Raw genomic sequence first — 22,931 nt, 5'->3', positions numbered from 1 at the left:
GTAGTACTGAAAATAAACTTAAAAGTTGAATATTATAGTATTTAAATATAAAAGGTCGAATTTAATGTTTTAGCACTCAAAATAAACTTTAATTTTTAAGGCGATGGTAAACAAAAATAAAATTCGAGATTTCATATTACGGTACTAGAAAATTTTGTATTCTTTTTGGGAATTTCGTTATCACAGTTTCCTTCTACCAGACATAATTACCTAATTGGATTACGTAGATTCATACGATTCGAATACAATGTTCTTTAAGAATCATAATCCCGACGACTAGAACCTGATAATTTTGATATAGGCGTTACCTTCAGCATTCATCGTTCGAGATTAATTTATTATTCACGCTTTTAGAAAATGCGTACATTATTAACGTTTTAGCTCCCAACGCAATAACGATTGACGTGACATAAAGCAGTATGACAGGACAGCCAATGATCTCCGCAAATGCACGACCCCCTTGGGTGCAGCATCCCCGCGGGCCACTTCACGGGTAAATATTACCTCCTCTAAACGAGTGTTGTTTTAGCGTCATAAACGACGGTTCACGGTTTAAAATTCTGTATTTTATTCGCTGGCCGTGTCGTTCAATCAAAAATACATTGTTGTATACAGGCTGGGCCACGAGAGTCTGTGCAAACTTTATCTGTTTGCTCTGCACGCGGAAACGGGGTGGAAATGTCACTCCATGAAAAATCCTTAAGCAGAGAACTCAGTTTATGGCGCAAACAATAATATGATTCTTTTTTAATAAATTACGAAGTGCTTTTCTTGGACCTAGAATAATTTAGTTATTAATAGAATAATTTATTTTTATTTCGATTAATATTTGTTAATTGCTTCGTTAATCCGTGGTCTATAATGCTAATAATAATGTGACTAAGTTTCAGTAATATTCATGAAACGGTTTTAGTTATAGAACCAAATGAAATAAAATGGCGAAGGGATAGAATTTTTAACAATGTATTTATTACAAAAATATTTTCGAGTATTCAAGCTGACAGTTTGTTTATGCAATGACTGACGTAGAACACAGTATTTTCATGTTCTGTAACGTAACAATGAACGTTCCATAAGTACAGCATAACGAGATATACACCATTATTAAATAATAAATGAATACTTTTGAGATTCTCTAGTCATTACAGTAATTCAAGTGTTTACTCGTATTTATTTTATCGTGATTAGAATTACTAGACACTAATTATCTATTTAAGTACAGTTAAGAAGCTATAAATAAGTTAATTAGTTGATATCGATTAAAGATATGTTTTTATCGTCTTACGTAGTTTCAGAAACTTTTAGTTTCGTTAACCACTTTTATAAACAATAATTGTGTGAAGAATTTTTATTATGCAAACAAGAGTGAGGAATGCTAAATTTTTGCTAAACTTTTCGATGTGGAAACTGTAATTGTTTTGTTCTTATATTGATGAAGTCGAAGTCTTATTGGCGTCGTCGGTTTTCATCAACTTCTCAATTTCCGGTAATGAGTTCTGCAACCACGATATTATGAAATTTCCATTCGCTTCGACGAGAGCTGCCGCGTACCTAGTTCCTTTCATGCTTTCATAATTATTCTCCCTGAATGCTTGTAGCTATAACAAAATAATCATTATTTAATCACAGAGAAAACATTGAAATAGCGGATACATATGCAATTGGTTGCAAAAGTATTTACTCTTATATTTTCTTAATTTATTTTTCAAGAGTTTTCATTTCGGATAAACGTTAATAATTATAAGCAGCAAAGCGCTTCTCATTGTTAAGTACTATTATTATGACGTGTCATTGAATATGAAATGGTTGACAACAATTTTTTATTACGAAATAAAGTCGTTTCATCATTCATTGAAGTGGAGGTTAAAAATCATGTTGACACGAATTTCGAAGTGTCAATTTAATTCTGACTCAACATAGTAAATATGGCAAATGTAACAAATAAATGGAATTTTCTTGTATAATATACAATTAGAATTGAATATCATTTCTTCTATGTTTTTCGAAGTATAATTATATTATTACGTCATATACGCAAAATGTTGGTTATATGGGTGTATTGTATATACTCAAAGATTAAATAAAACAAAAATTACAAATAACGAAATCACGACAGAAATTGCGACAATGGATTATTAACAAATAGTAATCTCATTAAATTAAAGAACGAAGAGCCACTATGCAAACTTGTTAATATTACAAGAAATATATTTAGAATTTTTTCATAAAATAGATATTCATTTATTCGTGATTTTTAAATAGAATAAATATTTATTTAAGTAAAATATAATGTTCAGCTTGCATATACACGCGCGACACTAAACCTGCTTGCTCGCTGCAATCCATAGGTCAATATTAGTACCCAGTCCACTGGATTTCCGAGTAAAGAGGATGAACCCAGTTTTTAATTCTGATCGTATATTCGCGTATAAATAAAACTGACACAAGCGCGCGCCTGCATTACGAGTGCCAATACGTATTATAGTACTACAACGCCATGCATATACAGGTAGTGCAATTACTCTTCCGGCAACAGTTGATAAGCATTTTATGTGACACGATCTTCGTATTCGCGAGTGTAAATTCGCGAAATTCCGTGAATTATTTACAAAACGGGACTGTTTCGAATGTTTTTGTGCCTTTTCTATAGGTTTATTTTCTCTGATAAAAGTTAAAAATAGAAAATAGAATTGGAAATTATTAATAGAAGTTTAGACACCTGGCATACCATTACAAATTATTATTTCGAATATATATTAAAAAATAAATACTATAATGTCTTTATCGCAACATATGCAACTGTTCATAGAGACAAAAGTATTTCATTAACTATTTCCAATATTCTTTTAAATATGTTTACTCAGGTTTAATGTTTACTGTATGCAACATTTTATATAAATATTTATTTCTAACTTAGCAAATCTTTATGAACCTAATGATTCGTGTTACTTTTGCAACCAATTTTGTTTATAGTTAATTTGAACAAATTCTTACGTCCTCCAAGTCTTGTTCAGTAGTCAAGCCATTACTCATCGATAACACAAAGAATTTCAGCAACGCATAGGATCCAGAAAATCTAATGTTGTGCAAATTACACGACAATTATATAAACATGTGAAGATGTTGATAGCCGAGGAATAAAAGGTACTTACTTGTCGGAAATATCTTGCCAATTGGCTCGTACGAATCGAGCTGCAGCCTGAGCCGCGGCTGGGTTCAGAGGGAACGCTTTCAAAATTACTACGATTTCGCCCTGATGAAATGTCTCTTCGTGAACGATTTCGTTCAGAATGCTATTGTTCGAAAAAAATATAAGAATACATAAATATCAGCGCTATTATAATAAATGCAGTCGTAATGATTTATCAGAGCAAATCGCTAATAGATGATGAAAAGAGTATCACTCGAAAATAGTCGTGCGGCAGAACACTTCTCATTTTTGAAAATAAGAATTTATTATCTGCGTTTCGCCTCGATAAATATACGTATAAAGTATACATTATGTTCAATTTAGAAACGCTCCTTGTTTCATGAAAACAGTGATTTCTATTATTTTCGTCGAAATTCGATTTACATTCTTCACATAGGTTTAGCGAAGGTTTATTTTTGTAATATCCTGATACTAAATCATTTTATTATTTATAAATTTTACTCAAATTCTCTACCAGGCGATAATATAAAATACTTTACTTTTACAATGATAAAATAATAGTATGTTTCCATAAAAGAATACTATAAAAATAAATGCTTGGATAAATGAGTCTCTATTGTACTTGTTAATGATTTGTAAACATTTTTTATGCAAAAATAAGATTTGATCTTTTGCGTGTATATTTGTGGCGAGCAGAAATTGATATTAATTTTCTAATGTAAGCAATCTAACTTACTATTGTAATATCCAAGGTGCTTGGAAACAAGCGAACGATGTTAATAAACGTTTCCTCTCAGCTTCGTCGTCGATCGCAGCTACTCTTTGTGTAAAGTAATTCCATTCTTTTTTTGTACCATAACGAGCAACGGTGCAATAAAATGTCTGGCGGATGTACGACGGTACACTGAAAATATCATATCTTTCATGACTTTTACGATTAAATGATTTAAACTGCCTTCTTGACATCGAAATATAGGAGAGTAAACGAATAACTCTACATCATCACTGTAAAACTTTCAGCAATATTTAATAAAAGATAAAATAGTAAAATTAATGTTTTTTTTCAAGTCTCTTAATGCTGACTAAAATTCAAATTAATTATACTTTTCATTCGAGAATGAGTTTCATAATAATCTATTTGGGAAGTTGTAAAAGTAACAAATTAGCACGCCTGTTTTCTATTTAATCCGAAATTAAAGTTTGAAAGCAAGTTGTTTTTATGATTATTAAGAACAAAATTATGACTTTGTCAGTGTTAATATTAATGTATGTGAAAAATTGATAAGCTAAATTGAAATGTAATTAAAGCTTAGTTAGTTCAAGTTAAATTAAAATTAAGTTAAAAGTTTAGTTAGTAAAAATTTAGTCGAATTAAAATTTAGTTGATAATCTAATTACTTGCATTGAATAATAAACGTACGTTTCTGTAATTTCGTTATCAGTCTTAGCATTTTCGAATGTACTTTTGACCCAGTCCAAGCATTCCGTGTGATCGAAGCCGCAAGCGATTTTTATAGCAATCTGTGTGAGATGCGAGCCTTCCTCGATTTTGGATCCGACTTCAGCATACAATTCCGACACGAAATTCGCCATAAACTCCTGAAAACCGAATTTAGTAATTGGACAATATAAAAGAATTGTAATAACGCCAGAGCATTTGATTTTTTAACATTATATATTAATTATACGATATTCCAACAACTACAGACGTGTCACTATGCAACGACATGATTGTCAAATGACGTAAACGTTTTCCAGAAGCGTTTCAATAATATTAATTATCCAATAGAATGTTGCTGCAATGTTTTATGTCTTGTATGAAAAAATACTTGCATGACAGCAAATATTCGGATAACATCAGATTGTTACAACTATAGAATACTTAATCTATTCCTGCTCGCTTTGAGCGGATTTATTCCTAACAAAGTTCAACGGATTTTTTTCATAAATTTTCTGAAACACTAAAGATTTGCAGAAATATGTTCAACCGAGCGGTGTATATTTTGATTAATAAACTATTATTAATTTATTAGTTAATATTAGTTAATAAATTATTATTACATTTAATTTAAACAAAATCTTTCTCTATGAATAATTAGACACTTCATACTACATGGTGTCCCGAAAATCATAGTACAACCGGGCAGGGGGTGATTCTATGTAAAAGAAGAAGATATTTTGGTATAAGATGTTTTCATCCGGTGCTTCGTTTCCGTGATAATCGACTTCAAAGTTCGTTCAACTTGTAAACGATTTAATACAATTTGCTTGTCGTGTATTTCACTGCTCTGCTTGTTTTGTCCGGAACAGTGTTTACGAACAGTGATAATTGTGCGGTTGAAACAATACAAAGTGTGTACCGATTACTCATTTTTTATTCTTTTTTACTACTTACTATTACAATGCTACAATAATTGTTGAAAATCTCCTCCTGCCTGTTGCATATATATGTTAGCTCGATGAATTAATGACATCTCGACAGATAGTAAGTTGTTATCGCTTCTAAATTTTTCGAATGCCTCAGTAATCTTATGTGTCATATGTGTAACATTTGAAATGTCGTTCATGCTACAAATTTGTACTTTGATATGACCTGACGTAAGTTGAACGAACTTTGAAGTCGATTATCACGAAAACGGAGCACCGGTTGAAAAAATGTTATACCAAAATATTATCATCTTTTTTTATGTAGAATCACCCCCGGCCCGGTTGTACTACGATTTCTGGGACACCCGGTATATCGGCCAATATTTCACCATCCAAATGTTTCGGTAGTTGTTTTAATTATAGAGGGAATATCATACCTGGAAATCGGTGAAGACCGTAGTTTCGTATAGAAGTCTATTTAATTTGAATGCGTGCCGCATCAGCACCGTCCACGGCAAGTAATGTCTCTCCTTGATCTGCATATATTTAATGAAGTCAAAGACAGTCTCGTATTTCATCAAACCCATCGCAGCGAGACTAAAAATGTCGTCTATGAGTGACGCCCTCGTTTCTGGCGGGAATAACTCGTGATTTTCGTGCAGCGACGTTTTCAATAACATCCAATTTCTTTCGTCGTAATGTACTCGATAGTAACCTGGCAAAATATCGATAATATCGATAACTATGCGTTATACCTATAGCGTCGCATAGGAAAGCTGATATATAAAAATAAAAACGAAATAGAAAATAATTTCTGCTGGAAGATCGAAAACACTTAAATCTGTATATAGCCGTCCTTAAATTTCAACTGCAATAGTTCATTGCTTTAAATGTGTCTCCATATACCACGAACACATAATATTTAACCTTCTCTATGGTTATAATTTATTTGATATAAATTAAATCATTATAATTAATTTACATAATTCTTGATAAAAAGTGCAAATTAATTATCAAATACATAATCTATCCACAACGATAGATGGATTTTCGAAAGTCCTTTTGTAATTTGTGTAAACTAATTTCACGTCTCTTTTTTTTTCTTTCTCGCGATATTTAAAAATTCAATTTCTTAAGGATTAATAAATTATGCATATAGAAGCAGTATTCATGTTACAATTAATTGCTCTCACACGAACTAGAACTACGATTGCAATAACCATATTTTTGTTATGAAATCTGGATTATCTAAACATCTACATTATTAAAAAATTCAAGTAAAAGAGTTATATCAGAGCTCATAACATACCAGTTTTATTAATATTAAAGAGAATCCAGGATTCGTTGGCAACAACATTGCTTAACTCTAATTTTGCTTCTGCTTGGAATAATTTTCTCGTTGGGGTTGACCAATTGCCAGTATCAGTAACATACGACAGTGGGATGAACCAATATTTTGAAACATTATCTAATGGCCTATCTAATGTGTATTGTTCCTGAAATAAAATTGAAAATTGATTCTTAAAACATATTCTTCATTCCAGATTAGTAGATGAGAAGACAGATTAATCATTAATACACCGTATGATTACTTCATAACACCATGATAGCATTTTTGACAGAACAATAATGATATTCTTCTCAAATTGTGTAAAATTTTTCAATAATTGAAATGCATGTTACAAAGAACTTAACATTCAAATTTCACTATTAAAATTCTGTCGATTAAAGTTCGAGAAAATGCAACGTAAAGTTAACGAAAAGAAACTATTTTTGTTAAATTTAACATATATGTTTATAATTTTATTAGAAAATTCATCTACATTTCTTATGAATATATTTACTGACTATAAATACTGTGTAATATTAAATCGTTGATACTAGAACTAAAAGAAATAATTTATCCTAAATATTTCGAAAGTTTCATTTACCTGATAAAGAGTAATAGAATCATCCTCGTAATTCCTGAAGACAGTAACAAGAGGATATCCGCCTTGATAAATCCAAGAATTCATCGATTCTTCCAAGGTAATGTCAGAAGATAATGGATGTTCCAATTCTTCCGCCATGACAGCCATGAAATCGGTGACATAAGTAGTGTTATATTTCCTGAATAAATAATATAATTTTCCTCAATATTTAGTAAAATATATTCCACAGATATCTTCTCAATTATTAGTTCTCAATTAGTATTAAAACTGAGAAAGAGAGAGAAGCAATTCTACGAGCTACAGCAAATCGATATTACATTTTTCAATGAATTACTGCAAACCTCATGCCAATAATTATGAATGTTATACTTTGTTACATGCAAACAGTCGTGTTTAAATTACGAATACGTAATTCTGTTTCATATCACAAATTCTCGCATTATAATACTATTTGTTCTATAAATTAATTTTGTTGTTACATTGCATTTTGTACTGTAAATTATTAAAATGAGATTTTCTACATTTATAATATTTTATTTGAATTTTATGTATATAACATGTATACGAACTTCAAATTATCTTCGAAAAAGCTTTATTAGTACCCGTACTGATTGGTTTATTTTGTAATGTACGCTCATCGAAAAAAGTTAGAGGCCCAAATATTAATTTAGTAAATACATCATTTTAATGAGAACTGAGTCCTTAATAAGTGATAGAGCGAAACGTATCTGCTAAATAATTAACTAATTCGATTTATTAGCGAACACAACGACAAACTATGATTGTTGTTTCTATAATTTCCTGCAAGCAATATTATTCTCCATATTTTATATCCACAGAAGTAAAACAAAACGAAATGTATAATACTGCATACAGACGTACACGAGTAATGTTCTCATTTTTTGTATTTCTCTATCTAATTTGTATAAATTCTGCATATTATGTACCCACCACCTAGTCACCAATTTCTTGTAGCCATTCCTAAAGGCTGTATCGCCTATTGCACCATGCAACGTGCGTATCAGACATGCACCTACAAAAAGTAATTAAAATGCAAAAGATTTAATGTCTTCAGAAGCTTCTAATCAGCACGAGCAACAATTGCCGCTTATTAGAGAACTAAGGCTATCACCCCGTTTATTCAAGCAGACCGGCACTTTTTCCAAAAAATTCTAATTAATCACTAAATGCAACATTTTCATATCCAGCCTTTTGCACTTGGAGGTCTTCTATAAGGAAACCTATTAAGAGCGTACATAATTACAGTACTTTTGTAGGTAAACAATTTTTATTTCACAAAACCTGTATCAATCTTATACTTATTCAAATAAAGTAATTATTGTAAATACTGTATTATCCTATATTTTTTCATTTGCTATTTTGGTTCTTCGCTTTTTTGCTTTTTTGCTTTTTTATTATTATGCTGATACATAATAATAATATTTTACAATTTGGCTATTTTAAGAAATTCCTCCGAGCACAAAGGCTTACGAAATAATTCCATAATCCAAGATAATATTAAAATCAATGATATTTGCAAGTATTGTAGGGTTGCTTTGGTAAAGTAAGTTTTGGCTAGGTCTGTTTGAAAATAAGGACTAGTGGCACAGATCATAGGTTTACTTTTTGCATATTCGTCGTTAAGCGATTGCAGCAGTCGATAATTGACGTTTTCATGGAACGGCCTTGAAATGCTGTAACTATCAATATCCATGACTTGCGCCTGTACATCAGTGATGAAGGAATTACTCAAATTCAAGGACGAATCTATCTGAAAAGGGAATTTCATTAAATTTGTTTATCGTAATAAGACAGCGAAACCTGTTTCATTCAATACACAGTTTCGCGATTTTATTTTTAATAAATCGAATTAGAAATGAATTTAATCACTTGCCTTTGGAATGATCATGTGTTGGAAATACAACAGCGAACCCTTGAAAAGCCATGCGTCCGTTCGATTCACGTTCATAAATTCATCGAGCAATTGTTGTCCGAATAAATTCACAAGGGATTGCAAAGCGCCAGTTTTCGTGACCACTGGCGAGTTTTCAGTGACGAAGAATGTTGACTGTCTTAAAGATTAATTTCGTTACACAAGGTGGATGGAAAATCATAGTAAAACCGGCCAGAGGAGGATTCCACATGCAAAAATAAGTCGAAAAATAGGATAACATTTTTCTCTTTTAAGGCTCTGTTTTCGAGAAAAGAAAATAGATTAAATAATTAATACTATTGGATAGGAACGAAGCGATGCGATTGGCCATCATATACCAATTCTACTTTTCCTTATATTTATTTTTCTCTTACATGAATATATGTTATCTTTTTCGGTTATTTCTCATTGTAGAATCATCCCCTTGTCAGAAAAATAGAATCTTCGGATATTATTTTGTTCGAATATGGAGGGATTCAACTGTTATTGGAGATTTTTATCTGAAACGCCGATTTCTTCGTATCTTTTTATGGCCTGATGATCTTGGAGAAATCGATACCATACTTGTGCCGTTTAGATTACACGATCGCATGGTATTATTTGTTGGAAATGCCGAAGTTGGATGTTTTCTCTTGTAACAAACATCTTTATGACCATCGAAGCCACGATTCTTTTATAGTGCACACGCTATAGTTCTCTAACTACAATTTCAGGATGGCTTCACGTGAGACAAATCGAATGAAAGAAGTTGGTAACGTTTTAACGAAAAACCAACTATATCACATCGACATGTATTATAAATATATTTGTATATTTTCGATAACAACGTTGATGACTTTAGATATATTTTAGGATATTTTACAATTTATGAAATGTAGTTCTTAGAAAAAATTGAACAACGAAAAAAGAAGTCGTAGGTAGTTCATATTAATAATGAAAATGTTAATAAAAATTAACAGTCGACTCTATTCATTATGTTGCTACGAATTTTTTGGTAACTACAAATAATATTCTGATAACTTGAAAACTGACACTATCAAAAAATAGAGAAATATTTCTAATTCTTTATAATAAAAAAGGATTATTATTTTTAAAGATGTAATTCTATGATTTAAAAATTAAAATATTTGTAACAAATTTTATTTATATAAAAGGCACTGAAACAATTTGGATGTGTAAAATGTCAATTTCTTTACAGCTTACATTTATTATTATACTTTTTTGTGGTAGTCATACTTTGATCATATGTTAAATACTGTTAATGATTTATTTTTAGGAATTATTTTAAGGATAAAAAATATCCTTGTTTATTTGTTTCCGAGTACGACTATAATTACATAACTGGAATCAATACCCCCTATTATTGCATGAAATAAAGCTTATCCGTCAGCCATTATGTAAATCTTTATAAATTGTTAACCTTGTTTATTTCTGTGCCCCCTCACTGCTTCGTGAAGATTGTTATAAAAAATACAGTTCTATGGCAATTACTGTTGTAATAATATAAAAATATAATATGTTCATATTAATGTGAATCGTTGCGTTTATGTAAAAATTGAAGTTAAAGGGAAATGAACTTTACTGTTAAACCTTTTCCAGTCTCCAACCAAACTAATGATATAACTATTTTAAATAGCGCAATGAATTCTACGTAATTGCGCAAGCCTCTCCGGCGTTTCGTCTTACGTTATACTTAGTAACTGTATAGTACTGTAGATATATAAAAAATTCATGGAAATTGCCATTTAGATTATAGACACATGAAATACTCGGCAGTAGATAAGCCTCCAAGTAATTATAAGTCCAACGCTTTCAGTCTACTTTTAATTGCGATAGCACAGTCCGAAATTGCACGGCGAGATTTACCTGTACTTCAGGTTTTATCATCATTTTTGATACCACCATATAATCTTGCCTACCGACATACCATCGAAAATGTGTTTGCAACTTAAATAAACCTAGTAGGAATCAACTAATTCGCTAGAAAAATTTGCTCTTCAAATGCAGCAAACTAAAAGATTAATAAAACTTATGTATATTTTCTTTATTGTTCTAATGATGTCTATTATAAACTATAATGTGATATATTTTTTATTTGTATATCACATTAGATTATTATAGATATCATTACAATAGTAAATATTTCTAAAACTTCATAGCTTCAAATCACTATTGTTATCACGTCATCACTCTAATGTTAATAAGCTTTTCTACCGATTTAACATTTATAATTTTCGATAATGTTTCGTTGACTCTCTGAACTTAAAAAGAAACAATAGTGAAATATCAGTAGAATTTCAAAACAAAAATGGTTATTTTCACGTGAATTTAAACACATTATATTTTAATTTTTTAAACAATGGACTTTGGAAAATAAGCATTTTTGGGATTTCATTGCTATTTAAGGTTTCCAACATTTGTAAGCAAACGAAATATTTATCTTAAATACACGTGTGAACACGTTTCGGTAATCGTTGTTAAGTGTAATAAAATAATTGGTAGAAGAATCGATAATCCTTACTTGACTGCAATTAATCCTGGACTAGCAACGCTATCGTCGATCCCGGGTGGCAAGGCGACTAGATCCAACTTGGGTAGGGTATAAGGTATCGGGAACACGTCAATCAGATTAATGACAGCTGGCTCCACTTTGTCGAACAGGTAAATCTCTTGCGAGCGTCTCTTCGGATCGCTCCAAAATGTTGCAACTACGTTGGTGTCCGCTATGAATGTCGCACCCATGGTCTCGATGTGACCCATCAGAAATGCTAAATTATGAGGCGAGAGTGGTGGGGAGTCATTGAACGTGTCGATCACCATTGTTGAATCATCGCTTCAATAAAAAATATCGGAATAGTTATGAAAGTGTTAAAAGTAATATTGTGAAATTTTATGAAATAATTTTCTATATAAGATTCTTGTACATAAAAAATCGATATAAAAATCGATTATTTCAGCATCTTCTTAATACAAGATCATATTCTTTCAGTAATTTATTAATTTTTTAATAATCTGTTAGTCAGAAAATTCCATATAAATTGAAATAGAATTTAACTATTGATATAAATAAAACTGAATTTATCTACTAAAAATTTTCGTTTCTATTTTGATTTTATTTATCTTATTAATCGCGAAAAGTATTTAATATTTAAAAATTTATATAATAATATTGAAGCTTGTAGTACAATTTAACACATTTATCTCAATATCAGATAACAAATTAAGGGTTACTATGGCATCAGATTCATAGGCTACCGATCGGGGTGAAAAGCCGATTTATAGGCTACCGGTCGATAAAAACTGAAACTTAATATATCTATTAATATAGAAATTGCAACTGAATTTATTTATTACTATAAAAATTGAAACTGAATTTTGCTGCTACTCGAATTAAAATTGTGTTCTTTAGAAAAATACGAATTACTTACGTATCCTTCGAAGTTCTCAAGGGCATGTTGGAAAGTACACGCATTTGCTTCGGATATATCACAGTTACGGAGAAAACAACTTTCTGATCCGAATTGTCGAAAACCGGCAAAAGATACTTGGCCCCGAATCGTTTTAACTTGGTCCCCATCAACCATCTGCGATAAACGCATGAAAAATTATTTTTTACAATTTCCACATATTTTTCCTTAACATATAAAGGAACACAAAATTGAAGGTAGAAATTAAGAACTCCGAATTCACATAATGAAGGTAATATCTAAGAAAATAAAACTTAATAAAATCAATACTTAAATTAATTCAGCAACAAACTATTAGTCGACGTTATAAATATGTGCATATATTTTATCAGTTTATGTTTACTAAATCTTTTCTACTTTTAATTAACATGTATTATTAAATTGTGTTGTCAGATGTTATATAATAGGTAATTAACATTCATCAAGGGAAAAACAATTAATTCGCAATCGTGGAAGATAAAATAAAATGTATTGTATAAGATATCTTTAATAAATGTTATTTAAAGCAAATACTGCTATGCCTGACTATTCTTTAGTAGAAGTATGAAAATTATAACTTAATTTAAAATTGATGAAAGTTTATCGCTTACTGTTCTTGTTCAGAAGTGTAATTCGAAATAAAGAACGCACTTTCGTCGATCTGGACCTCATAATCAATTTTCATCAAATAAATTCCATCTTGAATTGGCTTCCCCAAGGAAATCGTGTGAATTTCCTTATTGTCGTCTATTGTATAATCTGTAATTTCTATATCCGATAGGGATGCTACCGAGATATCAGGATATGAACTTATAACATTGGACTCGTTTGCGTTAGTAATGTTCTCATTTATTACAGATGCTGTAGATACTTCAACGGATGTCAGATCATTAGACGAATGGTTTTCGTTTTCATTTATTACAGATGATGTAGATACTTCAACGGATGTCAGATCATTAGACGAATGGTTTTCGTTTTGTTCATACGAAACGATTTCGGTCACCGTTGTTGTCGAAATTATGTCGTTCTTATCGGAATGAGTGTCACGAGTAACTGTGAACAATGTAATTGGTTCGTCATCGTTGCAGATTATTGATTTCAATAAAATTGCTTAAGTCAATTGTGCAAATAAATTGTTGGAGCCAATTGTTTCAGAAAATTGTTACAATTTGTATGACCTGAATATGCGGAAAATAGTAACTTAAATTATTGTGAAAGAAATGTTTAAATAGTTTTGCATACATCGTAAGAAATTATTTAAAAATATCATAAGCAGCTGTAGATATAAAAGATGAACTATGTAAATGGAAATATTTTTATTTGTAACTACAATAAGGTAATAATAGAGAAAAATAAAATTCTCACTTGCACGCGATTAAACGCTTGACCATTATCGCAGGTAATATTTTGAAAATCCATTTACAGAATTTGAAGGGAAATTTACTGTATTAATGATTCTTTTCAGCTCGATAAAAAACATTTAGCGAAATTCAAAAACTGTTCCTTATTATTAAGATTTAAAGAATTGCTTGTATTGCCATTGCATGAAGCGTACATTCAACTTATGTTCCGCGAAACTACTTAAATCTGAATTGCTTAAACAATTTTAATCGACATGCGTTATATTCTTCCCACGAATTTAATAATAATCCTCTTTGTTACCTTTCCTTCTTCGTCTCTTCTTTGATCGCGCTTTGTCGTCCCGCTGCTCCATCAACGACAGTTTATAGCCATTTACCGTGATGTTCTTCGCGTTTAAAGACAGCTTAGTTAAATCAGTCCTGTCGTTTACTTGAAACTCGATAAGTACAGTACCTCTCAGCCACGACACGCTGTTTACGTTCATTATTGGCATTAATTGTAGACGGTATTTTAACGGACGAATGAAAGGCGAGGTTAGAGTCTCCGGTATACTACTCGGCTCCTCGATTTCATCATTAAGCAAATCGATAGAGTCGTACGGCTGCAATAATGATTTTAATACAATAAATATTTACGTTGAAACGTTAATCGTCGAATTTTAAACTAGAAGCAAACTGAATTATTCAAACAACAGTTAAACAGTTAAAATTTATTATAATGAGTAGTTTTTTAACTGTTTAACATTCCACAAATCGTGAGAAGCTTTAATTTGTTCAAACATATAGCAAAAATGAATGTTTAAACTAAACGAAGACGATGTCATCTATACGTGACCAGTGACGCACTGAATATGTTAAACAAATTCGTAGTTTGATTAACTTAAATCAAACTCTCTATTGAGTAAATTAATATATATTCTGAATATAGTAATTAAATTATGATAATAACGTATAGGAAAAGTATCATGATGGAAACATTAAAAAAAATTAATATATTTATATTATTAATGGAATTAACACGAAGTAATCCCAATAAGCAGCTGCATTGTGTATCAGATCTAAAATATTTTGAATATTAATAGGTCTAGATTGAATAATGCTAGATATTTGACGGAAGCACTACTATTTAGTTTTCATTATTAATGACGCATTTAATCATATTTGTAATAATAATAGATCATGTCTTTAAGAAATAATTAGAATTAGAATTTGAACATTCTTTGTATAAAATAATTTTTGGTATCTAGGACAAGAAGATGCCAAAGGACCTGCTGCAGCAAAAAAGGATTATCAAGTCATCTTTAATTGTTAATAGATACTTAATAGATATTTAATTCATTGTTCAATGCCGCGTGAAAATTAAATTAATATTAAAGAATGCACTTTTTATCTCCACAAATTGAATATACCTAATCCGAAATGGTATACTCACCTTTTTCTTTGGTAAAGAATTTATGTACCATCCGAGGAAACCGGCAGCAACGATACCAATTATAAAAACCACAATAATTGCAGCTATCTTTGTGTAAGATAAAAACCAACCATCGTCTCTTTTGTACTCAATGTCATCGCAGGTCATAAATTGCACCGGACCGCCACTGAATTGTGGCATCGTAACAGCTGTGAAAACATTTCAAGAATTTTATTTCAATTTTTTTCATACCTGTAACGAAGAACGATAAAAAAAACCGGAAGAGTATATTATTGCCTGTAATAAACTAATGAAGTCAAAACCATACAAAAATGACAGGTTAAAAGTTCAGACCTAAGTCGCATAGGAAAGTGGACGAATATGGAAAAATGAAATTGTCGTCGATGGGTTGAAAATATTTACAAATAAATTAAATTAAGTAGTCTTTTGCATGATTGAAAATTTTTTACCAAAATCGTGGATTCTCAATCATTTTGATACATTTTCATATATTTCTCCTACAGATCTATGTAAAATCTTTTAATAACGCGTTCACGCAATGTTATCAACGTGATATTCACAGAATTCATGAAATAAATAAATACAAATTATCTGCTACAAGTTACATAATTATAATTATCTGTTATAAATAACACTCAAAACTCAGAATTTTATGCGCATTGCATAAATATCGTTTACCAACAACAATATCGTAACTTTATCTGTCAATTTTATCTGTATGTGTTATTAAATACTATATTTAGTATTATATATTAAATATTTAGTGCAATACTATATTAATAATATATTGTGTTATTTATTAATAAATTATCATAAAACTGCGTATCATTTGAAATAATATACCTTCTAATATTAAATTCTGTTATGGAATACATAATGACATGATCATCAAATGACCATAAAATAGCCTTAAACTACAAATTTACAGTTAAATTTTGAAGACATCAAGAAACATACCAATAAACTAAAATGTATCGTTCGATGCTCAAATATTAAGCATATGTTTCATGAAGTTGCAACAAGCGCATCTAAAGAGTAACGATAAATAATAGACTTCTTCGATAAGAAAAAAAAGCTATTAGCACACATTTCTGAAGAAAACCACAGCACCTTTGCACGCTGTATTTATTTCATACATCGACTTCTGCGTACGGTTCTCAAGGATTCGACATAGTCGTGTGTGTAATGGATATTGCAAACGTATTCATGGAATGCTATTTTAATGGATTCTCTAGAATTTAAATAGAATGAAAAATGTTTCTCGGCGTGTAACAAATGGTTAATGACGTTCAAGTTTGTTTCCTACTTTGCGCCGTCATTAACTTCACATAGGAGGCGGAGTTACTTAATTACGGAATAATCAATCTTTCGAATTACCTCTAGAAATATGTTTTAATCGCAATTGAATTTATAGTGGCGTCGAATACTTGCAAAGATGCCATTGTGGTCACCTTGTTATAAGCACGTTTACATTTTAGCCGAACGTGACGCGGAATCACTGAAATTCATTTCCCCATATAGAAAAACAATTCTTCAAGGTTTTTCCTATTTACGTTCTGCGCTTGACGGTGACGTTAGTCATTCGTACAGTTCACGAAACTTCATTTGCGCATAGATACTTGCGCATAGGGTAGTTTCGCTAAATCTGTTAGAAATTGTACTCCAAGGATTCGTTAGAAAAAAATAGAATGTCTTCATAAATGTTTCATTATCATATAAATTTGAACGAGTAACAAATTTTTTTTAAACAGATGTGCGTGGACTGTCAGTTCTTTTATCAGTATTTATAATTACATATTAAGCTTCTTAATACTTTATTGAAAATAACTCGAAAGGCATGGTGAATATTAATTAATTTTTTCGAATATAATTCTCCAAATTGAAGCAATAACTTTTGCCAGCTTCTTAACTAATGTTCGATAGAATTTTGATATAACTCAAGCTATTGAACAATTATTCAATTAAGTGAATTTACTTTAAAATCGTACAGTGTATAATGTATTCATATTTGTACCTTATTGTGATAATTAATTCATGGACGTCTATATGACGTAATTGATTCAACCGAATGTCAACGGAATTCGTTGCTGAAAAGACGTGGTTTTATGCGGTTTCAAACTGTTTTACTTAACAGGCTTCGCGAATGATAACACACGCAACGTAACTGAAGGTTACTATGCTTACGGTGCTTCACGGTATTACGTATGCGCGTTGTACGTGATGTTTTTTGCGGTAAAGTAAGTTGCGGGCGGTTTATACTGTATGTTGTAACACGTGGTGCATGATCAACGTGTAAACAACAGAAATGGTATGTATTCATGATGTCACGTCATTATTGTTTAGTAACCATAAAACGAAACTTTATCGATATAATTTCCTGTAGCTCAAATCGCGTCGGCACTCGTTTCTTTCGTTAATTGTTTTTTTAATCAGAGGATACGATTCTTCAATGTAACAATTAGCCAGGATGATAATTAACGATGAAATATTAATTTAAATGTTATGTGTAATTTTGTATAATACGTATAAATTTAATTTATATTATTAATAATTAATCTCTTATAATTAAAAATAGAGCATTAGTTTACCGTATCCAAAATATTAATTTTTATTATTCTATGTTGATAACGTTGTAACAGAAGTTCATGTTTTTATTTCAATAAGAAACGTTTAACGCGGCACGTACGATGCAATAAAAATAGAATAAAAGTGATTGAAAAATAAAGCTGCGCGCTTACATGGTACACGCATACGCACGAACGTAATTTAGTATAATTCCAAGAATCGTCGTTCCATAATCTAATAAACGGAAAATATTAAAATGCGAAAAAAATCATTTTTCTTCAAGTAAATATAATTATGACTAATAATAAAGAAAAAAACGATATATGTAATTATAACAGCACATTTAACGCAGCTTGTATTTCCCTACATAAATTTATCACAGATATTTCTGAATTGTTTATAACTCCAATATTGTTATACAGGAACGATAGCATGCAGTAGTGTATTAAAAATCCATCTTTATGATATAGTTCGAAAATGTGATATCTCCTGCATAAAAGGTGTACCTGAAAACTGCAACATTCTACAATTTGATTGCACGTGTGTACACATCAAGTTCAACTACGTCACATAATAACTGTGATCGTACGTTTCCTCTTGCGATTAGGCTTACACGCTAACGCTTTCTATACTGCTAGTTTATCTGACTAAATGTTCGGAGCATTTACTGCGATGCACTTGTTCTATTTCGCCAAAACATTTAACAAATTGATAAATGCTGTGATAACATCAATCTATCTAATTCAATCTAATTCTTAATAGTATTTTACATACACTTGCAATAATTATTATTAAATTGGGAATCTATCACAAGACTGTGTTCCTATGTAATTTTGTGCTTTTTATTGCTAAATTTAATACAATATTTTGCGGCAGTATTATTTTAGAATATTACAGCGTTGTATTATTACAATCCTTAGCAATGTTTTGTTATGTTAATATTTCCTTTATAGTGAAACCGAAGAAATTAGGTTAAATTTTTTAGAAAACACTAGTTAGAATGTTATGTAAATAAAGTGTTATACGTATCAGAAACATTAGGTCTTTCTGTCCGATAATGTCATTTTAAGTTTCAATACGTATGCACGTGTTCATTTCACATATACATATGTTTTTCAAAACTGATATTTAGAAATTACCATCACTCTGGAAAGAGGCCAGAAGTAATGACAGAAATAATATTCTGTAATATTGTAAAGTATATAAAAAATTTACTATTTTCGTATACTTCGCGAACAGTCAGAACTTGCCGGTAGATCTAACATTATCCAGAGTATGATTAAAGCATTCTGGAAATGGAATTCGTAGTGGTAACTCTTAATCAGAGATTGTAAAGTCGGTTACGCTTCAGAGACACTAGCGTCTCTAACAATCCAGCTATTGTAATCGTGAAAAATAATCACTAGAGTATTCGCAATTCCTACTAATATTTCTTGCAACGAAATTACGTCCAGGTAGTCATGATTCCGAAAATTATACGACTTAGCTGAAATATTTTTATTCAAGTTATCTGCATATTAGGCAAACGATAAAAATTATACTGGGTATGTTAGTATAGGATAGTCTAATTATTGAATAATTTATAACCTATAAAAATTATTTTATATAAAATAATTTAGATTTTGCGGAAACTCCAATAGAGATCACTTTGGTTTTACATAAAAAAAGTTTCTACGTGAATATTTAACTTCGTATGCTGACTGAACATTTGAAAATTCGGATGCTGTTGACATCGAATTAATTTCATTTAGAATCGAATTGTCAAGTAATTAGCGCATTACCATATTAGATTCAGTAATGAATTTTATTTTTTCATCTTTATGGTATATCTGAGGCGTTTCTTCAATTGTTAAAATAATTAGGGAGGTAAAAAATGATTTAAAATCTGAATAATTTATGAGAAAAGTCGAGAAAGAAAATCCACATCGATAGATCGTTTTACAGATTATTTTACACAACACGTGCATTGAGAATTTACGAATATTTGCTAGGAAATACGTTCGTACTACTGTTTGACATTAGACAATAACTTCGAAGACTTATATCTTTTCATTATCATAATATGTTCTTATCGTATTTACTGTCCTCGTATTGACGAAACCAGCGAGTCTTATTTTTTTAAATAATTCTATATACCGAGTAGAGCTCTAATGTTCAGAGGTAGTAAAACACGTTAGTCAAGAGTCGTATAAAATATTTCAAAACGTTTTTATATCACACTTGAATTAATTCAGCTGATTAATTAAAATAAGTAATTACAAACTCAGCGTAAATGTATTTTAATTCAGCAAAATCAATATTTCTTGGACAATGTATTATATCGTTACTTTGTGAAAATTTTGGAAATCGTAAGCAACTAGAAGAATGCAAAATTATATTATTGCAATTTTACCACGTATGTACGTAATTATTAAGACAATAAAACTTATTATTAACTCTCTTTTGAAAACAGAAAATATGGATATTATAAAGAAATGATTAACATTTCTATCTTGAATCACTGTCATTGTACATATCTATTGTTTAATAAAATAACGTGAACGAAAAAGTAATCGAAAAAATGATATTTCTGTATTCACAAATTTCCGAATATGAAAAAGCAATATCTAATTGAATGTTAATTCTATAATATTGAAAGCAGATACGGTGTATGTCGTAAAAAGTTAATTGATGGATATTGAAGAATGAATTAAAAGTTCTGCAAAACGCAATGACATAAAAAATTGTTACAACTCTTTTATGTAAGCCACTTTCAAGCTTTAACTTCAAATGAGATAAAAAGTACATAGGACAGGGTATTAGATTAAATATGACTTAATGATATTGAATGAAAAAATAGACTCACGCCACTTCTGTTTCAAACGACTCGATTCAAGAGAAGTGTCGATTTATCAACTGAAAATGTTACCGAATAAAGAAGACTGACGAACGAAACAGTTAGTACTCACAACTTCTGCGTCCATAATCCTGCCAACTAGAAATAGATCCTCGGCTCATGTGATCAGCTTCCGGTTTCAGCGGACGGTAGAAACAAGGTTCGCGTATGGCGTATGACACGTGAAAACGATGTATCACGCTCTAACTGACGAAAATCACCGAAATATAGCAGCGGAATGGAGCCTTCCGAAATTTCAAGTTAGATTTGCGACCGCGATGATGTACTTCGTTGATGCAGGTACAACACAATTAGTCGTTCTACCTGTGATGCAATACGTGAACACTGGCTCAACAGTCGGAATGCAGTTTGTGGCTCCCCACTTTTTTCAATCGTTGCCTCGACGTATCACTACTCTTTGTAATCACACGGTCTTCTTCCTTTCCCCTCTCGTCTATGGTTTAATCTATAAGAATGTTCACGGTATGCAAATCTATTTAGTTTTGTAATGAGTTTGACATTATTCACTTTCCCGTTAGACAAGCATTCGTTGAATCGAATATTTTTATTTTTGTCACGAATTAGACGTTATTAAATTTTACTATTAATAAGTATTCGCTCATTCAAGTATTTTTTGTTTGAGTATGTATGAATTTAACGTTATTTGAATATATATCAATTTGAAATTATTCTATTTCTCAATTAGATAAGTATTCCTTGATTCAAGTATTTTTATTTTTGTCATGAATTTGACATTCAATTTTACTAGTAAATGAGTATTTTTTCATTCAGTATTTCTATTTGAGTATATATGAATTTAAAATTATTCTATTTTCCAATTAGATTAGAATTCATTCATTCAAGTATTTCTATTTTAGCAATGAATCTAATATTACTCAACTTTTCTCTGAAGTAAGTATTTAATTATTCGAGCATATCTGTTTTAGTAATGAATTTATCTTTATTAATGAATTTATATTTAATTAATAATGAATTAAGTACCGCGTATCACTTGATAATAGAGAGCAACGCATGTTTGAAATGGTAGCGAGAATAATCGAAGACAGAAATCAAATTCCGAATATTTCGATTATTCCTAATTTAATTTAATTTTATATACAAAAGACAGGGATCGATATTAGCTGAATGACTATGGACTATGATTAAGCAAAAACTATTAAAGTTGCAACAGAAATTTCGTTAACAAATACTTACATAGCTACGGCGTGGTATACTCTACAAAAATGTTTATACTAACATCATGTACATTTCGTTTTGTAATTAATAGACTGATTATTCTCTCTTCGATGACGAAAGAAACTTCTATTTAATCCACATTTGTGTAGTTTGGAGTATGGAAATGAGAATTTGTATAAAAATCTGCGATCTAGTAATAGTAATTTAAAATTATTGAATTTACCAATGAAATAACACGAGTGCAATCGAAAAAGCATGCGACACCGCATGTTGAAGATGCAACCAATGATTAATAAAAACAGTCGAAAACAGAGTTCAAGTTTCGAGTATTAATTATTGTAAATATCTTCGACCTTAACACGATGACGCCGGCGCCGATATTCACGATTTTCTTTGTGAGTCGGCGCCCGAAATTTACAAAAATTAAATAATTATGTTAAGCTTATAATATTGAATTTCTATGTTTTTACTATTGAGTATCTGTTTATAATGTTCAGATGAAATAACATAAACCTATTTTGTGAAATGCAAGCAAAATAAACAAATTAATGTTACACAAACTATGGTTACACCAGAAATTGTTGTATTTACAGAAGAAATTCGATGCCAAAAACTTATACAAGTACGGTATAGTTTAATCTATGAAAACATTTATACTGTACAGCATTTTCAT

At 30.5% G+C, this 22,931-nt stretch overlaps 1 protein-coding gene across 1 annotated transcript; it reads right to left on the bottom strand.

The window, feature by feature from the left end:
- Nucleotides 1-947: 947 nt before the first annotated feature.
- LOC144475036 (aminopeptidase N) lies at nucleotides 948-21,447 on the bottom strand. The gene is made up of 17 exons (XM_078190558.1): nucleotides 21,135-21,447; nucleotides 15,622-15,809; nucleotides 14,491-14,791; nucleotides 13,440-13,881; nucleotides 12,811-12,966; nucleotides 11,904-12,215; nucleotides 9,344-9,521; nucleotides 9,073-9,220; nucleotides 8,401-8,482; nucleotides 7,450-7,627; nucleotides 6,828-7,014; nucleotides 5,956-6,233; nucleotides 4,572-4,750; nucleotides 3,888-4,055; nucleotides 3,153-3,293; nucleotides 2,995-3,076; nucleotides 948-1,598 (listed from the first exon to the last, which is right to left on the bottom strand). The coding sequence occupies exons 1-17, from the start codon at nucleotides 21,181-21,183 to the stop codon at nucleotides 1,425-1,427; spliced, it is 3,243 nt and encodes a 1,080-aa protein (XP_078046684.1). The 5' UTR covers nucleotides 21,184-21,447; the 3' UTR covers nucleotides 948-1,424.
- Nucleotides 21,448-22,931: the final 1,484 nt, after the last annotated feature.

This window comes from Augochlora pura, chromosome 9, assembly GCF_028453695.1.
Source record: "Augochlora pura isolate Apur16 chromosome 9, APUR_v2.2.1, whole genome shotgun sequence".
Lineage (NCBI taxonomy): Eukaryota > Metazoa > Arthropoda > Insecta > Hymenoptera > Halictidae > Augochlora > Augochlora pura.
Note: the sequence above shows the minus strand (reverse complement) of the source record. Positions and strands in the feature narration are given on the sequence as shown.